General features: G+C 36.8%; 1 protein-coding gene across 16 annotated transcripts in view; it reads right to left on the bottom strand.

Annotated features, from left to right (window-relative positions):
* THOC2 (THO complex 2) overlaps positions 1-23,509 on the bottom strand; it is a 113,821-nt gene that overhangs the window by 41,742 nt on the left and 48,570 nt on the right. For all 16 annotated transcript variants that reach the window (XM_045472126.1, XM_045472122.1, XM_045472121.1 and 13 more), the window contains 7 exons: positions 20,757-20,849; positions 17,713-17,868; positions 16,946-17,118; positions 15,526-15,721; positions 4,532-4,573; positions 3,959-4,089; positions 3,760-3,861 (listed from right to left, as the gene is read on the bottom strand). In XM_045472126.1, coding sequence (XP_045328082.1) covers positions 3,760-3,861; positions 3,959-4,089; positions 4,532-4,573; positions 15,526-15,721; positions 16,946-17,118; positions 17,713-17,868; positions 20,757-20,849 — 893 coding nt within the window. The remainder of the gene's footprint in view (positions 1-3,759; positions 3,862-3,958; positions 4,090-4,531; positions 4,574-15,525; positions 15,722-16,945; positions 17,119-17,712; positions 17,869-20,756; positions 20,850-23,509) is intronic.

Genomic DNA, 23,509 nt, shown 5'->3' on the forward strand with positions numbered 1-23,509 from the left:
GAATTTCATAATGTTCTATTGGGGTTCTCTTTCATAGTGTTCACAATCCTTTCCATAAAGTACTGTGTGTAATGAGTCTTAAAGGTCCTTATGACCCCCTGATTTAGAGGCTGAACTAGAGACACTGTGTTTGAGGGCAAGTAGACCATTTTGGCGCCTCTGGTGTTGAATTCATGGGGTTCTGGGTGGCCAAGGGCACTGTCCAATATGAAAAGACCTTTAAATTTTTTTATTATTATTTATTTTTGAGAGAGAGAGAGAGAGAGAGAGAGAGGGAGAGAGAGAGAGAGAGAGAGAGAGAGAGAACGAGAACTAACAGGGGAGGGGCAGAGAGAGAGGGAGACACAGAATCTGAAGCAGGCTCCAGGCTCTGTGCTGACAGCAGAGAGCCGGATGCAGGGCTTGAAAGCATGAACTGTGAGATCATGACCCAAGCCGAAGTCAGACGCCCAACCGAGCCATCCAGGCACCCCTGTTAAAAGAACTTTAAAAGTCAGTCTTACTGCAAGGTATTTCCCAACTTCTGGGACAAAGCCCTGATCAATTGAATCAACTGAACCAGTTGATCTGAATCAATTGATTGATTCAACCAATCAACTGAAAAGATTGGATTGATTCAATCCAGAAAAAGAGGCTGTTGTCCAGGCCTTCTTGTTGTACAACCAAAAGACTGGCACTTGATGTTTATCTTTTCCCTTCGAGGCTCAAGTGCTAGCAGCTTTATAGATAAGGGCACTCTAGATCATAAACCTAACTGCATTTGCACAAAACAGTAGAGTTAGCCTATCACTTCCTGCCTTGAATCCTGGTACTTGCGCCTCTTCCTTAAGGTCTTTTGTGGCTTTATTTTCCAGAATAGGGTAACTTTTGTCTGCGTTAAAAACCTGTTCAGGGGTCGCCTGGGTGGTTCAGTCAGTTAAGCATCCAACTTCAGCTCAGGTCATGATCTCGTGGTTTGTGAGTTCAAGCCCCGCATTGGGCTCTGTGCTGACAGTTCAGAGCCTGGAGCCTACTTTGGATTCTGTGTTTCCCTCTATCTCTGCCTCTCCCTTGCTCATGCTCGCTCGCTCTCAAAGATAAACAAACATTAAAAAGTTTAAAAAAAAAAAAAAAAAACCTGTTTAGGCAGATATCCCTTCTCCATGATTTTTTTTTTTTTGAGTTTAACTTTATTTATTTTTTGAGAGAGAACTAGAGAGCAAATGGGGAAGGGGCAGAGGGAAAGGGAGGATCCACGCTGTCAGCACGGAGCCCCATGCGGGGCTCAAACTCACGAACAATGATATCATGACCTGAGCCGAAGTCAAGAGTCAGATGCTTAACTGACTGAGCCACCCGGGTGTCCCTCAGTGATTTTCTTAAAGGTGTCTGGGAACTCATCTACTTTCTGCCTCTTGGTCAGCAGAAACCACTTCTCCTGTTATCTTGACATTTTTTTAAGCCAAACATCTCTAAAATTATCAAACCATCCTTTGCTGGCAATAAATTCTCCAGCTTCAGATCCTTCACTTTCCTATATCACAAAATGACTTGGCATTTTCTCAAATATTAGAGTCTATACATATTTCTTCCTTATGGTAATCCTGCACCCATAAAAACAGCTGCATTTTCAATACAAGATCAAAAAATATTTCACAAAAAGTACAAATTTTTCACATCTGCTCATATAGCTGTAGCAATGGCTTCATGAATTACCCCCCCGCCCCACCCCGCCGCACCTTTTTTTTTAAACAACGATCCTTAGGGGCGCCTGGGTGGCTCAGTCAGTTAAGCATTTGACTTCGGCTCAGTCATGATCTCATAGTTTGTGGGTTCGAGCCCCACATCGGGCCCTGTGCTGACAGCTCAGAGTCTGGAGCCTGCTTCAGATTCTGTGTCTCCCCCTCTGTCTGCCCCTCCCCTGCTCCTCACTCTCGGTCTCTCTCTCTCTCTCTCTCTCTCAGAAATGAATAAACATTAAAAAAAATTTTTTTTAAAACAGTCCTTAGGCTGGATTCATTTATCTTGAAATGGCGGGTACCTGAGCCACAGACCTCAATCTATGGTACACATTAAGCAATTTTTTCTTGTAATGTCATGACTCTGCTCCACTTGGGAGCACTTCTGGCAGCACTAGAGGCAATTCATATGGGTCCCAGGCTGTTATGTAAGGCTTATGATATTGCAATAAGCACGAAAAATACATAAGAACCATGAGACATCACTTTTTATGGCAATAACGCAATTTACTGGAGAGAGAAACTGCTCAGAGATGATTAGCACCACATAGTGTTTTAAGCGGGTACTCACAACACTTGAGCTCACTGCATAGCAACAGGAGGTGGCTACGAAATTATTACAATGGTACACTAGGTACTATAGTTAGTTTTATGCAGTTATGACTTAATACTAAATCTTTACATTCGTTTACATGTCTCTTAACTACAAATGGCACCATGTATGGTCTGTTAAGTATACATATAAGTTTTGATAAATTTTAACTTTTTATAATAGATTTGTGTATATTCTATGGTAGCAAATGATAAAAGACTAGTATCTACTAGTCATATTTTATGCATTAAAGACATACCTTTTTCTTAACTTTTTCAATATTTCTACGTTATGTGATTTGTAAGTTGTTCCAAATCTCCAAAAAATTTTCCAATATATTTACTGAAAAAACAATCCACATATAAGTGAACCTGCATAGTTCAAACCAATGTTGTTCAAGGGTCAACTGTATTATTAAATAATCCCTATAAAGCACATAGTGCAGGGCCTCACACACAAATATTAATGGCTCCATAAACATTAGCTTAGCTGCTGTTGTTAAGCTAGAAACTCTACTTGGGGAAATCTTAAGACCGAACTCTTTTGGAAGGACCAATTCTAGTATCTCCTTCCATGCCTTCCCCAACTTCCCAAGGGTGAAATAATTCACTCTCTTCTCTATCTTCTCAAAGAACATTATACATACTATATAACAGCAACTATTAGATCTGATTGTGATTGTGCGCACACTTGTTTCCCCAGCAGACTGCAGCCAGGGACGATATCACTGGGCACAAACACTATCACTGCATACTGTTGGATCTAGTTAAACTAGAGAGTGAACTATTTTAAATCAGAATAACCATACCACTGCACAAACATAAAAGAAACGACAATCAATAGCCTTGCTGAAAACACTTGCAATATAGCAGTGTATTTAGTATACAAACCAACTCTAATCTGAAGTATATGATGTTGATGATTAAATTTCAGTTTACCAAGGTAAAATAACATCACTCTTATGTTTTTAATGACATGAAAATAAAGCACACAAATGAAAAAAATAAAAACTTTCAAAAGGTGACTCAAGGAGATAGTTCTGCATAATTCCATTAGATCTTCCAAAAAAGAAAAATCTTCATTATAGTAACTTCTGGCAGAGGAAATTTCAAGAACTTTGATCACCTTGTACAAGTCATTAAATGTCTTACGCAAATTGGGCAAAAGCCATAGTAGGCTGTCCTTTAAAAAAAGACTCATCTTTAAAGAGGATTATTGGATTTTACAGCTATGCAAACATGACAACTATAAAAACTTAGTAGTCAAAATGAGCTAAAAAAACACAAAAACTGACAGTCATTCTATCTGCAGTATATCATAAACTATGCCATTAGCACATACTCCTGGGCTTCCTCAGAATTGAGACTCAGACATAAGTTGGTTAAAAGAAAGTAAATTAGACTCAGATATACATTAGATTAATATGAAGAAAAATAAATTAAAACTTACTTCATGATATATTTGGCTCTGTCTATTGTTTGGGCCTTAACTTTTACTAAAAGTGGGTGACTGTTATAAGTTTCATTCTTCCACTGGCCATACAGACGATACCTTAAAAAACAATGAAATGAAGAATTAGGAAAAGTTAAACACTCAGAGGCTAATGCACTAGAATAGTAGTGAAAAATATAAAAATTTATGTATTTACCTATGCTGATAGGGAAATGTTTTAAACATTCCCCATAGTTCCTCAGACATACAAGCATTGCAGTCCATCAAAGAAAGAGATGGAAGTAGTACCTGGTCAGTAATGCTAAGTAAACAGCTAAGGATAACTTCCTACGAAGAAGGGAGGAAAAATTATTTCAGTAAAAGGTCCATATTAATCCCCCCCAAAAGAAAAAACAAGTTTATGTCAGCCTTGGAAAAACTTTCATTCCTTCCTCTCATAAATGAAACACACCTAATTCCCCACACTATCACTGTCCTTTTCACAATGAATATTTGTGTTTCTCCATCTAAGAAAGCAATGAGGTGAGGTAAGGAAAGGGGCAGCAAGAGAAGGAGGGACTCATTAATCCCTCTTCCCTTCTCAACATGGTAATCTTCCAAAACAGGAACTGTCAATCTTAAACGATAACTGTATGATATTCCAAAAGCTCTATCCAGCATGTAGAGTACAAAATATTCACACAGGTGATTAAAGTCTGACCACAGTAAAATTTACAGTATGCTATACATAGACAAATATCAGACACATTGGATTTTTCTTGTCTCTTACCGTTTTCTCTTTATCTTCTTGTTTGCTTCCATCAGACTGAAACTAAAATTAAAAATAACTATAAATAAAATGCAAAAAGGTTAAGATTATGATGTCACAATTTAGCTTCTAATGTGAAAAAATTAACTTGTACATGATTGTGAATTATTTCCTTACTTTTTAAACAAATGTAGATTTTAAATATAGCCAGCGTTACCAATTAACATTTAAAAATTTCACCTATATTTCTAACTTCCAAATTATTTTGCAACATTCATGAATTTTAAATGTCAATTTCATAAGCCAATTCTTTTCTCAACCTCATTATCAAAAACCAAAGCATCCTAAAACTGATCTAAGTATTTATTGTAAGATTGTATCCAGCACAACTCAGTTTATAATGCATTTGCATTTTTCCATCCAGAAGTTCTGGTTTTCCGCTACAGAATTAGTAAAATCTAAGACTAAAACATTAACAACAACAAAAAATTTAACCCAAAGCAATTTAAACTATGTTTCAATTCACCATTACTTAAACTCTCAATGAGAAATAAGCCCAAAATATTAATAACAAAGACAAAACCATTGCCTAAGTTGGACAGAATGAAAAAACCTGGGTCATTTTGTATCAATGATTTGCAGGTGGACCACTGAAGTGTCATGTTTGATGCTGATGCTGTCCATTCATTCAAAACGAAATAGTGAGTAATACTTGTGTGTGTATAAGCAGCTGGACAGTTGGGAGGACCATGCAAAGGCCAAAAGGACAACTGAAGCACTGATAATCAAGGACAATCTAGATTTCTGGGAAGGATTTAACTCAATACCAAGTGAGGGAAGAGGAAAAGCTAACAGGCAGCTAACAAGCTTATTATTTTCTTGGCAGAAACAGGTGTTTTGTGCATCTACGTTTTCATACTTGAGTAATTTAATGGGTATCACTACAGAGAAGCCTAACTTCTGTGCAACATTTTCACTTAAGACTAATTCCAGGAGACTGCCATGTCACCTTGAAGGGAAAACATACACAATCCTTTTTTTTAATCAACAGTTTAAAAAGATATGGTTCCCTTTCACAGAAACAAATGTTAAGTCAATATATTTCCTGGTCAGCAAATAAGGATCAGGTTATGAAGGAGTGGCCTGACAGAAAACAAAGTAATAGCTGCTTAGGTTTTGTTGGTGGACTGGGGGTGGGTTATTCTGGTGGCATATTAGGTATATGGTGGGAGGCAGAAATAAGGGTATGTCATAACTGGAAGAACTAGGTGGTGATAAAAGCTACTCCTTTTCTAGTATACTATGATTCTAATAAAGCTACATGTAGTTTCCTCCATAGAAATAAAAAATTTTCTTACAGTATTACTAAACTGTCCTAATTCCCTTACTATTTAAATTTCTAATGTCTATGTCAATTCTGTAGATTGCATAACCAGGAAAATTTGACAAAGACAAAAAAAAAATGGAAAGCACAATGTAACTATCGAGAAGAGCACTGAGAAAGATTTCTATCAAAGGCTAACTACAACAAAGATGAACAAAAAAAAAAATCAAAAGGTACACGCAAGTAAAAGTAATTTCCTTCTGTTTGGTAAGAATGTAAACACACATTAGACTCCCCTGATGCTTTTTCTTTTAGTTTAATTTGCTGTTTAATTCAGTGTAAATAAAAACTCTCCATTCCCACAGTAGAGTTTTATTGAATGGCCAGCCCAGGAAGAAATGGGAGGAAGAAAGGGGGGGTGGACAGAAGACATCCACTTCATTCATTCATTTACTACGTGCCAGACACCGGGAATTCAAAGATGAACAGAGTTCCTATCTTTGAGAAACTGACAAAGACCGTTCCTATCTTTGACAATCTCTTGAAGATCAAAAGTAAGGCTTGCCAATGTACTATTAGGAGCTGAATTTTTAAGTCTGAATAAAATCAAGCACTCATAATTATGCTGAGACAAACTATCAGCTATAAATGGCCCCAAGCAGGTTCCATTCTTGCCCTATGAAGAGGGAGCAGATGACAGGACTGCATAACAAAACTGGGCACAAAAAGAATGTAGGTCCACCACCAAGAGGGGGCTTCTGGAGAGTAAAGAAAGCAAGCTTGGGAAAACATTGTAGATTTAATTAGATAAATTACTTTTATTACTAACAACCTGTTTTTAGTACCTCTAACCTGTGAATATTTGAAATGCTACTTTAGACTATATTTAAGGAGGAAAAAAGTAAAATACTGAAGATTGTGACTAGATTTCAACCTGAAGCTACATCTAAGTAAATTATGACCCTATTTTCACCTTCCTTATTTTTCTCATTCTTATTAACTACCATTTATTGAGTACTATGTGCCATACACTAGGCTAAGAACTTCACATTTGTGTCTTAAAACTATCGGGAAAATCATTTTGCTAGAAAGGATCCAAATAAGACCCACGAAAATAACTTAGAAATAGGAAAATATAACCTATAGGTTAAAAGTTACAGGAACACGGGTTTACTGAGCCTGGAGAAGAGAGAACTGAATTGCCTTTCAATGTTTTGGTTCAGAGCTTTGTTTTTATTTTTTGATCAGAAACTCTTAAATCGTTATAAAATGCTTAGAAATAATCAGTAATATTGATACTACATAATTTCTGAAAACAGAGATACTAAAGGAAAAACTTCTATCTTCCAACACACTTCATTTTTAATCAATCCAAATCTGTACTAAGACTGCAAATCTGTACCAAAGAATTAATAATATGGTCACCTATACACAGAATGACCACATGTGCTCGTTCTTTTTACCCCAGCATAAGTAACGGCACAACCTTTCTATCCCGTGTGTCCTGGTTTAAACAATAAAGCACATGGTCGCCCTACCTACCACATGCGTAGCATTCAAACTGCAATAAATGGACTTGTGGGAGTGGTTTAAACATGAAAATATAGCAAACAAAATGCTAAATAGCTATACTTGGTTCCATAAAATTCGCCCCCAAAAGTAATTACTTTGGCTAAAATGCTGATTATGACATGAAACTGTGCTGTTTTACACAAGCATAGTTCTAACAAGCTATGTGTAAAAATGGGTATTTTCAGTGCACTTAATGAATATGAGTATGTGATTTATTTAAATGAATTCTCTTTATAAATGGAGTTCATAACAGAAGTCTTTTGTAAAACAAAAAATTGCCTTGTAAATCTATCTTTAGGGAAAATTAAGGTTTTCATATTGAATTTATTTAAAGGAATATGCCCCCATGTTTTAGTTTCTATTTCCCCAAAAGCAGACTCTATTCAAAGTGCTGCCATAGTTTATTTGGGAAGTAATCCTAGGAACTCCCAGTGGGAAATTATTCCTGTGGTTTAATGGGAGCTTAATCCCACTGGGGACTTAGAGGGTCTGTGTAGAAATACATCTTAGGATTATCCCATCTCAAGGCATGATACTTATACACCAATTCCTATCATTTCACTGGTTGAGAGCTAGGGAGAGGAAATGAGGTGAGTTAGTTCTCCAGCAATTCTAGGACACCAATTTCTATACTGCTTACACAGGCTCCCAGGGCCAGAAAAGCCCTCATACAAAAGACCTGCAGGTGTCAGCAGTTGAAAATTGGGCTGGTATACACCAAAATGTTAAGGACCTGGCGTAAGAGCCAAAGGATTACAGACAGAATCAAACAGCATCCGCAGAGACGAATGGCCAAACCTCTAAGAGATGAGAGTTTTTCACAAATGTTTTTTATGTGTATACACTTTGAATTTTTTTTCTGAAACTGAACACTGAAGTTCAATTTCAGAAAACAGTCTTTGAGAGGAGGCACGGGGGTTGTTGACTCAATTGCTTACAATGTGCATTTGATACACACTAAAAATTCCATCTTCTTTCTTGTATAAAATATACTGTTAAAATTATACTGTTTGTACATAGTCTACATTTGCCTATTAATAGACTTAATATCTGCCTAGCCTTGTATGTTTATATGTCTCTTAAGTAAAAAGCACAGCTAATGGCAAAAATTAAGACCTTATTTGTAATTTATTACCTTAAGTATGATTCTACATCTTGATTAGAACTGTCACATTAAGATACCCAGTAATAGTGAAGGTGACCTTAGTTCAAACCAATTAGTACATGTGACAATATAAGGACAAATATAAACATCCTAACAGTTCTTCCTTGCTCAGCCTCATTAAATAGCAAGGATGTTGTAGATTCAATTTGGTCTCCCAAATGCAGAGTTCATTTGCTTTATATAAGGCTTGTAACAGCAAAAGTACACAGAAGAGCTTAACAGACAGTGCCAATGATAGCAGTGTCTCTTCGACAGTAAGAATTATAATGCAAGGTTCTGTCTTAAAAATATTTGTTTAAATATTTTATTTTTTAAGTAATCTCTACACCCAACGTGGGGCTTGAACTCATAACCCCAAGATCAACAGTTGCATGTTCTACCAACTGAGCCAGCCAGGCACCCCTGTCTTAAAAATATCCTTACAATATTTGTATCCACTTAAAGTTGGAAACTAACATGTCCATATACCCTTGACTACTCCACTCACAAAACCCCAGCAATAAAAATTTCATTTGATGAAAATTTTTGTTACTAATTTATAAATTTCCACAATGGGGGTGGGGGGGTGACATCTGATTACCACCACAATGTAAAGAAGCCAAAGGCATTCCTATATAAAATCAAATCTGCTCTTGTGGGAAATGACGTTGGTACTTTAAAGTAGTACCTATTATTTAAAGATGGAAATAAGGTATATTAACACTGTTTTTTTTTTTTTATATTTTCTTATTTATTTTGAAAGAGAGGGGAAGGGAGAGAGAAAGAGAGCATGCATGAACACAGGGGAGGGGCACAGCAAGAAAGAGAGAGAGAATCCCAAGCAGGCTCCGTGCTGTCAGCCCAGAGCCCAATGGAACCTGACGTGGGGCTCAATCCCACGAAATGTGAGATCATGACCTGAGCCAAAATCAAGATTCAGATGCTTAGCCAACTGAGTCACCCAGGCACCCCAGTATATTACCACTTTAAAACAAATCATCAAAAGCTAGTGTAGTGACAACTTATAAAAGTAAGTTACAACTTTACTATGTTCTAAGGAATTCATGACAACATTTTTTAACTCTCAATTTGAATACTTAATTAACGTTAGTATCTAATTAGTGTTTAGATCTCGTTTGATTCTCATTGCAACCCCAGGAATAGATACGGCAAATTATTACCACTCATCTTTGGCTTTAAAAAAATGACCAGTTTAAGATCACATAACAAGTAGCTAACAGATCATTCTGATGAAACCTGTTAACATAACAGTCAATGTGTAATGCCTTAATTAATTTATTTGGGGGACAGCCCTAAATAAAGATTCTTTGTGGGCAAGTTAGGTTCTAAAGTCAATACGTACAACGAAAACTACATATACTTACAATTACCCTTACAATCTCTTAAATTATCTATAATGTACACAGACACATTATCTTTCATTCAAGTCCAACACAAGACTGTTTTTCCTCTGTAGTATTAGAAGAAATCACTATAAAATGAACATGGGATGGGAAGATGAAATCACGTGAACATGAAATGAAGTAATTGGCTTGTATTTAGGGGCCATGTCACATGAAAACCCATTACTTTAAAAAATAGACTCCCACTGAATGTGGCAAGAGACCTGAGCAACTGAACCAAACAGAGAGAAAACAAAAATTCTCCAATTCACCCTTACTCCTAGATACACACACCGAGTATTTTGATGGAACAAGTCTGGCCACATTCGCATGATGAAGTACAAGTATGGTATAATTCCACTGTACTTGTACCTTCATCCAAAAGGAATATTAATTTTGGGCTCTAACCTACACTGCCAGGGTAGATCTTCAATTTTGAGAAGCAAAATAAAAAACATCAACACAAAATTCTAAAGTAACTAGTTCCTAGAGTTTTGGAATCAATGGTCTAGGGTAGATTCTGTTCCTAGAAACCCAAATTTTTATTAAAAATTTCAAGTTTACATAAAAGTTGAATGGATAGCACACTATCAATAAACACCGATATGCCTACTTTGTAGACTGCCCCCCTTTTTTTGACTGACCAAAAAAAAAAAAAATAGCAGACATGACATCTCATCTCAAAATAATTCAGTATGCATCTCCTAAAAAGGACATTCTTCCGCGTACCACAGTATCATTACCCAGCTATTCCTAATATCATCTAATGCCCAGTCTAAGAATATTCTGACCCTCTCTGACTCTAGGTTTCTCTAAACTTCATCTGTGAATCAATTTAAAGCACTTAGGCTTTTACCAAAGGCCAACATAAGAAACAATGTATAAAGAGCCTGGCCAGACAAATGAATCAAGATGACAGAGTGAAGCATAAACACAGAATTTCTCTCCCCTAATCCCTAATGCAATGAACAAGGTATGTCTTGGGTTTTTTTTTTTTTTTTAAGTTTATTTATTTATTTTGAGGGAGAGAGAAAGAGAACACAAGCAGGGAAGGGGCAGAGAGAGGGAGAAATAGAATCCCAAGCAGGCTCTGCGCTGTCAGTGCAAAAGCCTGACACAGAGCTCAAACTGACAAACTGTGATATCAAGACCTGAGCTGAGATCAAGAGAGTCAGACAGTTAACCAACTGAGGCACCCAGTTTTCACTGGGTAAAAGTATTCACTACCAACCAAGCAAGAAAAGGGGAAACTATGCTATTAACTTCAAGGGAACACACACACACACACACACACACACACACACACACACACACACAAATTCTGGTAGTAGACACAGTGTGGTATGGCTCCTGCCCTTAACCCAATCCCAGAAGCAGTACAGACCAAGGAAGGTAAGTCAACAAAATCCTTCAGGCAATAAGACATGTAAGGTAAGTGAGTAGACTGAGGGAAAACTCTTGTGAATACAAGCCCAGCAGGACTCCAGCAAAGGAAGAACCAGCTGCTAAAGCCCGCCATCTTTCAAAGGAACTGTGCTGAGCTGGCTGAGGGAGTCAAAGCCCAAAGGAGTTGGATACTCACTTGGGCTGGGCATGCCTAGTACAGGATAGGTAAGAGGATCTAAGAAGAGAAAGCAGAGGTACTCTAAAGGAGGGTTATACTCAGCCTCACCAAGCTCATCCGCTCTCCTATCATAGGCTAGAGAAAACACTGAAAGGAGAACCCAGTACTCAGACTGTAGCTTGGCGGGGGAGAGGACTGGTCATAAATAAGGCAGGAAAGGTAAGAGGATTCACTCTCACTATATCAGAAAGAAGTTCTGAACACAGCTATACATATTAAGATGAAACGAAATGCTGTAGCTACAATGGAAACATGAATAGCACCCCCCCACACACACCCCCGTCAAAGAACGCAAAGTTTGGAGATGAGATACACAGACTGACATGAACACAGAGATTTCAGAGATAAACAAAATAACAAAATACCACTAACAAAGATCTGATTTAAAATAGCAAGGAATTTCAAGAACTAGAAAATTTAGATAACCTACCATTTCTTTAATTTCAGACACAGTGTATTTGTATAGGCAGGAGAGTGTGGAGATTTTGAGCTTGGCCTCTGAATCCAGATTGCCTGGATTGAGATCTCAGCCCTGCCCCATGTTAATAATTAAGTGACCTAGGATAATTTACTTAACCTAAAGCATAAAGGGTATAGGGCCTGGCACAGAATAAGAGCTCAATATTAGCTATCAATGTCATAAACAATTTAATCCATTAACATCAGCTGGATGCAAAAAAAAAAAAAAGCACCAAGGGACTCTACTGTCAAAAAACATTGAAATATGTCAGGTGAGCCACATTAAAGCCATGCTCTGCAATTAAAGAAAATTAAAGATAGCAAAATGTGTCTGTCCATTCATACGGAAATCTTCTTTAGGGCTACCCCCTCTTTTAAAGCTGAAATAACTTGTTAGAAATGCAAATTCTCTTCAGTAGGTTCCACCCAAGACCTACTGCATCAGAAATTCTGAGGATGGGACCCAACAATGTGTTTTAAGATGACTTCCAGGTGATTCTAATATATGCTAAAGTTTGAAGATCATTGTACTAGATGGCCCTAATGTGATGTACCTCAAATTTAAGAAATACACAGAGATAAATTATTACAAATAACTGTAGGCTAGAAGACTATTCTGCTAAATGACAGCTGGTAAAAGTATATAACCTATATTTTTAAAATATGCATTATTCATATATACAAGCAACCCTCAAGCTTATAAATAAGAGAACTGTTAAAGAAGTTTACTTGGAACCAAAGTCGCATCTGCCCTCTAGGAACAATCTTGTAAACCTTAGTTAAATTCTTAGCTAGGCAACAAAAGCCTTTTAAACTTGAAAACACAAGACAAATGATTTGTTATAGTGAAATATTTTTATGGGTAAAAATAAACCAAAATTCTAACTCAGATCATTGGAAAGATTCACTTTCCCTACCACAACCTTAGCAATGAGAGAAGACAGATTTCTTCCCACACTGTGATCAAAATAAACATTTTTCCTCTTCCTTTCTGCCCTTCTACCTCTGCAAAAATAGAGACTGGAGTTAAGGGCAGGCACCAGGCACAACTGTGACAGAACAGAAGTACAGGAGAGCTGCAGTGGAGATGGCAGAGGGGAAGGGTGACCACTCTAGCACCTGCACATCTTGGTAACAACATTGTATACATTTATGCATATGTCTGTCTACTATAAACTTCCACAAGTCAGTTGTTTGGTCTCCTGCTCACAGGTTTATAATACTTGTAGCCAAAGAAAGAATTTCAGAACAAGAGATCTGAACATTAAGATGTTCAGTTAAAGAGAATAGCATTAGTGGGTGAAGGTAAGATGAGAAAGAGGCTGTTGACAGAGTCTCAAAGTATCTCCCCACCAAGATGCATATTAACAACAAAGGAGAAAGAATAATTGTACCCTAGAGAAACCTGGTAGCCCATCACCTTAACCAAGTGATCGATACTAACATCAGCAGTAACGGGACAAATTGACCTCATATGCTTCCCAATATGAGGCATTAGGAAAGACAGGACCCTTTTGTTTTTCTGAACAGGCACTAGTTAACATAACTCATCCCTTTCAGCCTATAAGGATTAAGATAATGAAACATCATTATACTTCCTTTTTATACATGTTATACAATAAATGATTTGTATAGTAATAAACTACTTAGCAGATTGCTTTAGTACCTTTACACACTGTATAACTGTGAGCATTAAAAAAAAAAAAATCTACCAGCTAAGCAGTAAAAGCCAAATCAAATATTTCAGGTGTCAAGGGATTAATATACAACAGCTGATAAATTTTGTATACAGTTACTGTTGTCAAAAATTAAAATTAGATGCAATCACCAAACACTGGAGAAAACTGTATTTGTGCTTGTAACAATTTGCAAATCCTTTTGATAGCCTTGTTTTACAATTGAAAATAAATTATGTATTCTTTTCTGCTTCAAGATTTTAAGTTAGGCAAAGATCTCTTAGAACACAAAGAGGAAACCATAAAAGAAAAGTACTACTAAATTAGAATTAATCAAAATTTAAAATTTTGCTCTTCCAAAGACATTTAACATAATGAAAAGGCAAATCAAAGAAATAATAAAAGACAACCCAATTAAAAATGGGTAAGAGATCTGAATAGACAATTTGATATATGATGATTACAAATGGCAAATAAGAACATGAAAAGATGCTCAACATTTCCAATCATCAGGGAAACAAATTAAAAGCACAACAGTACCACCACACACCCATTAAAATGACCAAAATTTAAGAGTGACAATAACAAGTACTGATGAGGATGTGGAGCCATTGGATGTCATATACAGGAATGCAAAATGATACAGACATGTTGGAACAGTTTGGCAAAAAGTTAAACATACACTTACCCATATGGCCCAGCAATCCCATTCCTGGGGAAACAAGAACATACGCCCCCCCCCCCAAAAAAAAGACTTGTACAGGAATATTCATAGCAGCTTTATTTACAATAGCCCCCAACTAGAAACAACCCAAATGCCCACCAACTGGTGAATACATAAACTCTGGTATGTCTGTATAATACTGCTCAGCAATAAAGCTACTGCCACGTGCAACAACTTGCACGAATCTCAAAAGCATTCAGTGAAAGAAACCAGACAGAAAAGAGTACATTCTATACAATTCCATCTATATGAAGCTCTAGAAAAAGCAAAACTATAGTGACAGAAAGCTTATCAGTAGTTGCCAGGAACGAGTAACAAAGGGACAGAATTGAAGGCAGAGGGGCAAGAGGGAACTTTCTGGGGTGATGAAAATATTCTCTGTGATTGTGGTAGTGGACACACAACTGTGTTCATTTGTCAACACTCATCAAATTGTACACTTCCAATTGGTGAAGTAAATTGTATGTAAATTATAACTCAAAGCTGATTTTAAAATTTAAAAATAGCAAAAATGGTTACCCTTAGGGTACTGACTAGAAGGGAGTACAAAGGAAACTCTGGAGTACTGGTATTGTTCTATTTTTTCATCCAGGTTGGGGATACCTGGCTATTTGGTTTGGGAAAAAAGTCATTGAGGTGTACAATTATGACTTGTGTTATGTTCTGTACATTTTATTTCAACACAAAGTTTACTAGAAAAGAATGGCTCCTCAACAGTCTGACTTCATACAAATAATGACAATGATTCAAAACTGCAGCCAAGAAAATAAATCAGAAGAAAAGGGGATTCAAAAAGCAATCACTTGTCCAAAGTATATTTTCCTATGCGGGGGACTTGACTAATATTCTACCTAGATTAACGCGCGCACGCGTGTGTGTGTGTGTGTGTGTGTGTGTGTGTGTGCGCGCGCGCGCATGTGTGTGTGGTTAGGACACAATGGACTTTTCCCCAAACCTTACTCAAAATATGCTTTTCTTAAATTAAGTTCACTTTCTTTTTATTCCTAGTGATACACATAACACAAATATACGCAGAACATCTTCACTCCAAAATTCAGTTTTCTGCTTGGAAGAAAAAATCTTACTAACCTCTTTCATAAATGACTTGCCTATGCGCACCACTTTTGCAAATAAAATGGGGTCGTGAGAAAGGTGAGGACCAAGGTAACAGAACATATTGAAGACATCTCTCCTCAAATCTTCAAAGCTCTCTGCTTGTTTTGGTGCTCTCTTATTTTGCAAAGCATTAACAGGTGAGCCTTTAGCACCTTTAGGAACGCCAACTCTATAAAAAGAAGCAAAATTTATATGTATACTATGTAATACCCCACTTTAAGTTACCAGTAAGTAAAGCTTTTCTTGCTCAAATTTGCTTTCTATATATCACTTGTGCCTAACTTCATTAATACAGATAATTTATCGGGTAGAAAAAGACAAAAACAATACTCATTTGGAAAAAGCCAGAGCTTAGAGAATGTTTCCAATGAACTGCATAAGGAAATCAGAGAAACGCAGATTTCAAGTAACATTTAACATACACTGTATGAATTTGTTCTTAGTTAAACTTGGCCAGCATCAGGAATTTGGATATGGGAATGGGGAACAAGGGATGGACCTCAGAGACACTGGAAGATAAAACAGAAAAATACGGATATAACAACAGTGGTTCAAGTAAATAAACATTTCTCAGTCTGGGTTCCCCTACTTAGACTGAGTATGAGGTGGGTGGTGGTAGGGAAGGTGAGCAGCACAATGAAAGAAGGTGTCACACTAAAAAGGACAGCATGCCCAGAGTTCTCACCTGCTGAGCAGGTGTCCCGCTGTGGAGTCACAGGGGTCACTCTTTGAGAAGAAGCCTTCAAGGTCCACAGCCCCAGTGGCACTGAAGGCAGCCAGCAGCTACGCACGAGTCACAAGACTGGGGCCTTGGACGCAGGCTCTGATCTGTGGGGCTGAAGCCAGAGCTGCTGCCAGTACTGCTCCTAAGTAACCTGCAAGCAGGCTGAGGGCTAGAGGACGGGTGGACGGACACAGTAACTAGGGATGATGAGAAAGGCTGCACTAGCAATTTTCAGAACAGCAGCCTATATGCCAGGAGAGGTAAGGCAAGCAGAGAGGCAATGTCCTCACTCAGAGCCACTCAACCCAGGACAGAGGGAAATTACACTAAGTAAAAACCTTAGGAATTCTCTGCCCACCCCCAAGAGAGGAGGAAAAGTCAAGAACAGAAGAATGGTGTTTTCACTCCCAATGGAGCACACCCAACCTAGACATCTAAGCTACAATTTTTAGACTGCATTGCAGCACGCATTCTGCACCACCTGGTCTAGACATTAGGAGACAAGTCACTGATTAATACGTATAAGACTGATACGCTCTGAATGGTTCTTACCTTCTAATAAAACATACAGAAGTATTTGCTTGTTTGAGGAGACAAGATAAACATGCAGATTTTTTTGTAGTCCTAAGCTATTTCTACCTCAGATTAGAAAAGCATATAGTAACATACCTTCGGTAGAGAGGCTCTATAGTTATGTGAATGAGCTTGCAAATAGCAAGGGCTATTAGCTTATGTGAAGCTGCATAGTACGGAGGCATCTGATCCATAATGTTCTGTGCATGCTGCCAATCACCAATCTTCAACAAGGCTTCCAACAAACCAAGTTTTTGGTTGTCAGGCGGCTAAAAATGAACAATTATAGTGAAGATCCTCAGAATATAGGCACCAATAAATCTCGGCATTTTTTAATTTAAAAAACTGAGCTAAACACGACAATATTGTATGTCAACAACGGCTGCCACCATGGAAAACGCAGTATTTTCCTGAAAGTAAAATCAAAGTTTTTTTTAGCTATTGAAAAAAACAACAGGATTTGCTCTTTGATTTAGCAGACCCAGCATGAGAGTTTATAGACCTGGAATTAAATCAAGTTCTATTTAACGCTTTATTGTGCCACAGGGAACTAGAATTCATTCATATTTGAGAATCCCCTTAGGACTTGAGAGACATTAATACACAGAGCACAAATATAGTCATATATTTTACTTAGAATACACTTTGAAATTTGTATAAGAAAAACATAGCGGCCTCTTTTGGGAAGATGCCAATAAGATTAAAACTAAAACCACCTTTGCAAATTAGTATTCCAAAAACCAGATTTCACTACATTTAAAGTTAATAAATTATTCTCCCATAAGTTGATGAACTATTACAAGTTAAATTTCAAATTCTAAATCCAGAAGACAATGTTAATCTTATAAAAATGAACTATATACCTTCTCTACTTTCTCCTCTTCTTTTTCCTTTTCTTTCTCTCGCTCGTCGATTTTTTCAGAAGACAATACAACCATCGTAAGTTTTCTAACAATTTGCTTAGCTTCTACAATTTCTCGTTTGTGTTCATCCATAATGCAATTATCAGCTGGAAGAAGCTAAAAATGGTTCATTAATGTTTCATAAAATAGCTAATACTGTTTGCACATATAAAAAGCAAACACTATCTTCCCTGAATTGATAAAACTGTAAATAAGGCCTAGCCTATTAATGGCCATGGTTTGCTTTCAAAATAAGCTTCTCTCAATTATTTTCTTATAATCTAACAAAGTTAAGTACCTGAATTTTGTACACCTTTTAAAATCAAGTAGCAGTTCGAAGTTCTTTTGTCTTCTTTCTGTTAGAGGTCCTAAATTAATACAATAATACAACAGTGATGCTTACCATTCAATTTATTAACGTACCCAAGAAAATGTATGCCTGTTCCATGAAAAATATCAGAGTTCCCCTTTAAAGGCCAAACTCCATATTTAAAAAGTACTTCATAAGGATCCAATTTGGGAGAGGTTAGCTACTGAATTATATGAAGGAGTAAATTTATTTCCTCTAGATGAAAAATCTCAAGTAGAAAAATTATGAACAACTTGACATCTCACTTTTCATTTCCTAATACCTACTATTTGACTTAAGTCACAAACTAGTTTCTAGTTTATTACAAAAGAGAAAGCAGCATGTGTACAGTCAACTCTCCATTATGAAAAAGGATCACGTTATCTCTAGTACAGCCATCTTGTACACGTAGAAGATGGTTAATGTAGATATTTCATAAAATAGATAAAAAACCCAGACACAGAAAAATACAGCCAACAAATCGTTACTTACTAGTTTCTTCTAAGCACTCAGTGTTGCTGCCCTCAGAAATGCATAATATATTTCAGTAACTAAGTCTAATGCGAAGTAAATAATCAGTAACCAATGAAAAGAAACATAGTGAAAGATTAAGCTACATATTGCAGACTTCATCCCCATTAGTCAAAAATGGGAGAAAAGTCACTAAGGACTGATGCAAGAAGGTAAGCAAGACTTTTTCTCATTCTTTCTGCTCTCCACTGGCCATCAAACCCATTTTTATTGCTTTACTTATGTACCTGCTGTAGGTCCTCATCTTTTACCTAGATTAATACAACTGTCTCTGAAAATATCCCATTATAATGAACTGTAAGTTTCTTTTTCTTCAACATTTTATTTTTTTAAGCAATCTCTACACCCAATGTGGGGCTCAAACTCACAACCCCGAGATCAAGAGTCACATGCTCTACTGACTGAGCCAGCCAGGCACCCCTGTAAGTTTCTTACAGTACTCTCAATTTCTAGTTTTGTGTATTTTGAGAATATGCAATTAAGTGCATACAAAGTTACAACTGTTTTATCTTCCTAGAGAACACAACTTTATTAATTATGAAGTGACTATCTCTTTTTGCCAAAAAGTTTATTTTGTCTGTAACAGCAATAATTTCCCTGGTATATTTTTCCCACCCTTCTACTTTCAACCTTTATCTGTCCTTAGGTTTTAGAAGTCTCGTGAAAAATAAACAATAAACTGGTTTTTAATCCCATCTCAAAATCTTTGACACCTTAACAGGAACACTTAGGCCACTTGCATTTATTGTCAAACTCAAACATTTCAGTAATAAATCTATCACCATCTATCATATTTCCATTTGTCCTACCAGTCTATACTTGCCTATAGACTCATACCTGTCTTTGAATTCCCCTTTTACTGACAAATTTTCCATGTTCTCAGTTTGTACATCACTTTTCTACTTTAAATATTGAAGGGCTCTCTACTCCCAACAAGAAAAAATCCGAACTCCTTACTATGGCTCTTAAAAGGTCCTGGAAAGTGTAGCCCCAACCTACTCTTCTCCATCTTCATCCACCTCCCCATAAACTACCCGAGGCTCCAAGTACTCGGAGCTTCCTGATGTTCCCCTAAGATAATAATGAAGCCCTTCAATACTCCTGCCTTTATATTCAGTTAATTCTACCTACAAAGCTTCCCGCCTTTAAAGCCAGGCCAACACCGTGTCATCTACCAACATCCCAGTTCAACATCACTAGTCTGGAAAAGCCTTCCAAAATGCCCCCAAACAGACATGGTTACTATCTATACTGAGCCCCCACAGCACTTTGTGAGTACCTCCAATATAGTAGTTACTATGTAATGCAAAATGTCTTCTCCATTGCTAGACTATGACTGCTTCCAAGGTAGAGACTAAGTTTTAGTCTGTAACTATAGTACACGACAGACAAGGAAGTCAGAAAATGATTTCAAAGACAATGACGATGTTGTCAGCTTTGGACAGAGTTAAGTCCATAGATATCCTACTATATAACCAAATAAACAGGAATTTCTATACTACAAACCTAGTTTTTTCAAATTGACAGGCTAAACTGTTGCTAAACTGAAGGTCATCAATCACATTAACATACACACCCTTCCAGATCCTGGGTTCAGCAACAGAAGCACAATACCAGTCATTTATTACCATTAAAAACATAAGAAAACCATTTTAAATGGTTTTGATGGTTTTTAAATGGTTTTAAATGGCAATTACTGTTTGTTTGTTTTTTAAATATACAGTTCCCCATTCATCTTGAATGCCTACAATTAACATTTTGGGAAGAAGGAAAAAGTATCTTAGGTAATCCCATATTTCTGACAATTTGTGTATAACAGAAAAGTCTAAAACCACATTGATTAGGACTTGGCTCCCTCTCAATGAGATACACCTTGCTGACATTAACAGCTTTAATTTCATAGCCAACCTCAAACTCTGTGACAAAAGGTACTTAATTTCCACAGTTTGTCAAAGAATTACATTCATTCACTTCATAAAGTAAACACAAAGCAATAATGCATTAGGGCTTCCAAAATTAGAACCGGAGAGCCTAGGACCAATCTTGAAGTACTATATGGCTGCCTACTCCTCTTCCCACCCCTGGGATAGACAGCCAAATATCCTTAGCAGCCCGCTTGACTTACATGTACATAAAGATCATCTAAATCAATAAGATTAAATTGTAGAAGGACTGCTGCAACTCTGTATAAAGATGAAGGAGTCTCTCCATTTGGTTCCTTGAAAAAAAAAAAGTTTCTATTTAGTGCATAAAGTACAACTAAAATCATATTCTTTACCTACCAATAACTAAGAACAATTACATCAAATAACTCTAGATCAACAATAAGCTTCACTGCTCTTCCTGATCATACATAACATCTGAACTGAGGACAAAGATAATTAGGTAAACAGCCCTTTTCATCTTCTGATGAACACAAAGAAAGGTTTCAAAAATGGACACACTTCACAGTACATGCTAATATTTTTTTAAAATCTGAAAATTAAAGAGAATAAGTGATATTTTACCCTGCATAATAATTACTTTTGGTTTCAGTTTTTATGTGTGTTTTCTTAACTCACTTTTCCAAGTAGTTCTCAGTGGAGATGCAGACAGACAAGAATGACAAATTTGGAAGTGCCAAACTATCTGTGCCTGCTTTATACTTTTCTCCCCCTTCTTTTATTTCTGCGGTTTTGTGCTAAGTGTATCTGCTTGTCAATTGATTTCCCCTTCCAAACAGGTCTCTATACTTATTACACATGGATAAATCAACATTTTAAAATACAGAATGGTCAATTCCAACCAAGCCGGCCCTGTGGACCCTACACAGAAACAAAAAGACTTTCTCTGAATTTTTAAACTGCTCAGGGTCAGATGAATGGAAGACTGAAGCCAGGACAACTGGCAATTACTAAACGGCAAAATGCAAATAAAAAGCAAACAGTGACAATACATTATGTTCTGCTTCTCCTCAGCGCTGAAAACAAGTTCTTTGTGAGGCTCCCCACAATTGCGATAGGTGTTATGGACATAACAAAGGAAGCTAACCAAACTAATGGATATCATATAAAGAAGTCTTTGTTAATGGATATCATATAAAGAAGTCTTTGTTCACTCTATTTGTTAAGACAGGTACATCTTCAACTTAACAAGTTTAATTCTAAATACATAAATGATTATTTAGTACCAAAACATTTTCCCATAAAAACAAATGGTCAGGGATTCAGAGCAAACCCACAAAAGCTTATTATCTGACTTGGATCCACCAGGAACACTCTCATTATTCCCATTATCTCTGTTTTAATGAGTTCACAAGAAGCCCCTGACTCCCAGGCCAAACATCAACTCCCATACTCTAATCCTCATATTGCTCTGCACAATCCCTGTCCTGTCCTAACCCACCTTTCTGCATTCTTGAAAAACTTCCATGGAATCCTCTGGAATTCATAATCCATCCTCAGCAAAACCCCCTATATATCCTGAACCTCTCCTCTGTTCCCTTCACCTTCTTGCTCGAGCAGACCCTAGCACTCTACAGGAACACTACTCTCACTGTAACCCAGTCAAGTGGTGGCTATTTTCCCCAGACCCTCACACTACTAGGCCTACAGGTGGGGTATGAGTCATCTTTGCTCTTTTATAGTTGTTTTCAGAGTATTTATTCTCCCTCCACCCTCCCCTAAAGCCCACTCAGCTCTGAACTTCCAGTCATTCTCCCTCACTACTGCTGTGATCTAGTCTCATTCCAGTGTGGTCAAAGAAAATATTTTGTATGATTTCAATGTTTTATATTTACTGAGAAGTGTTTTGTGGTCTACCATAGGGTCTATCCTGGAGAAAGTCCCGTGTAAACTAGAGAAGAATATGTAATCTGTTGTTGCTAGGTAGTTTTCTGTGTGTGTCTGTTAAGTCTAATTGGTTTATAGTGGCTGTTCAAGTCCTGTTTCCTTTTGTCTAGGTGTTCTATGCATTAATGAGAGGGGGTATGGAAATCTAACAATTATTGTAGAACTATTTCTCCCTTCAATTCTGTTAGTGTATGCTTCATGTATTTTGAGGCTCTATTTGGTGCACATGTGTTTATAACTGTTTTATCTTAATGGGTTGACCCTTTTATCAATATATAATGTCCTTTGCTGTCTACGGTAAAAATTTTTGTCTATCTTGCCCGATATTAGAATTGCCACCCCAGCTCTCTCCTGGATACTATTTACATAGGATATCTATTTTCATACTTCCACTTTGAACACATTTCTATCTTTGATCTAAAAGTGAGTCTTACGATAAGCATATAGCTGAATGTTTTATACATTCTGCCAAACTGCCTTTTAATTACAAATTTTAATCCATTTACTAAATTTTAATCCATTTACATTTAAAGTAATTACTGACAAGGAAGGACTTCTGCCATTTTGCTATTTGTTTTCTACATATATCATTTTTTGTTCCTCATTTCTTCCATTACTGCCTTCTTTTGTGTTTGATTTTTTTCTCTGTAGTGTACTTTTTTGATTCCCTTCTTTCCTTTGTTTTTTAGTTATTTTCCTAGTGGATACTGCAATTAATATTTTAAACTTCTAACAGTGTATTTTGAACTAATACCAACTTAGCTTAAATAGTATACAAAAACTCTGTACCTATACATCTCAATCCTTCCCCCTTTTATATTGTTACATTATGTTCCAATTAGATTTATAATTGTTTTTATTCCTTTGTCTTTTAAATCATATGAGAAAAAAGGAGGAGCTACAAACCAAAAACTACAATAATATTGGTAATTTTGGCTTTTTTGTTTACCTATGTAGTTACCTTTACCAATATTCTTTATTTCTTCAGATAGCTTCAAATTACTGTCTAGTATCCTTTCATTTCAGCCTGAAGGACTCTCCTTATCAT

Source organism: Leopardus geoffroyi, chromosome X (assembly GCF_018350155.1).
Source record: "Leopardus geoffroyi isolate Oge1 chromosome X, O.geoffroyi_Oge1_pat1.0, whole genome shotgun sequence".
NCBI lineage: Eukaryota > Metazoa > Chordata > Mammalia > Carnivora > Felidae > Leopardus > Leopardus geoffroyi.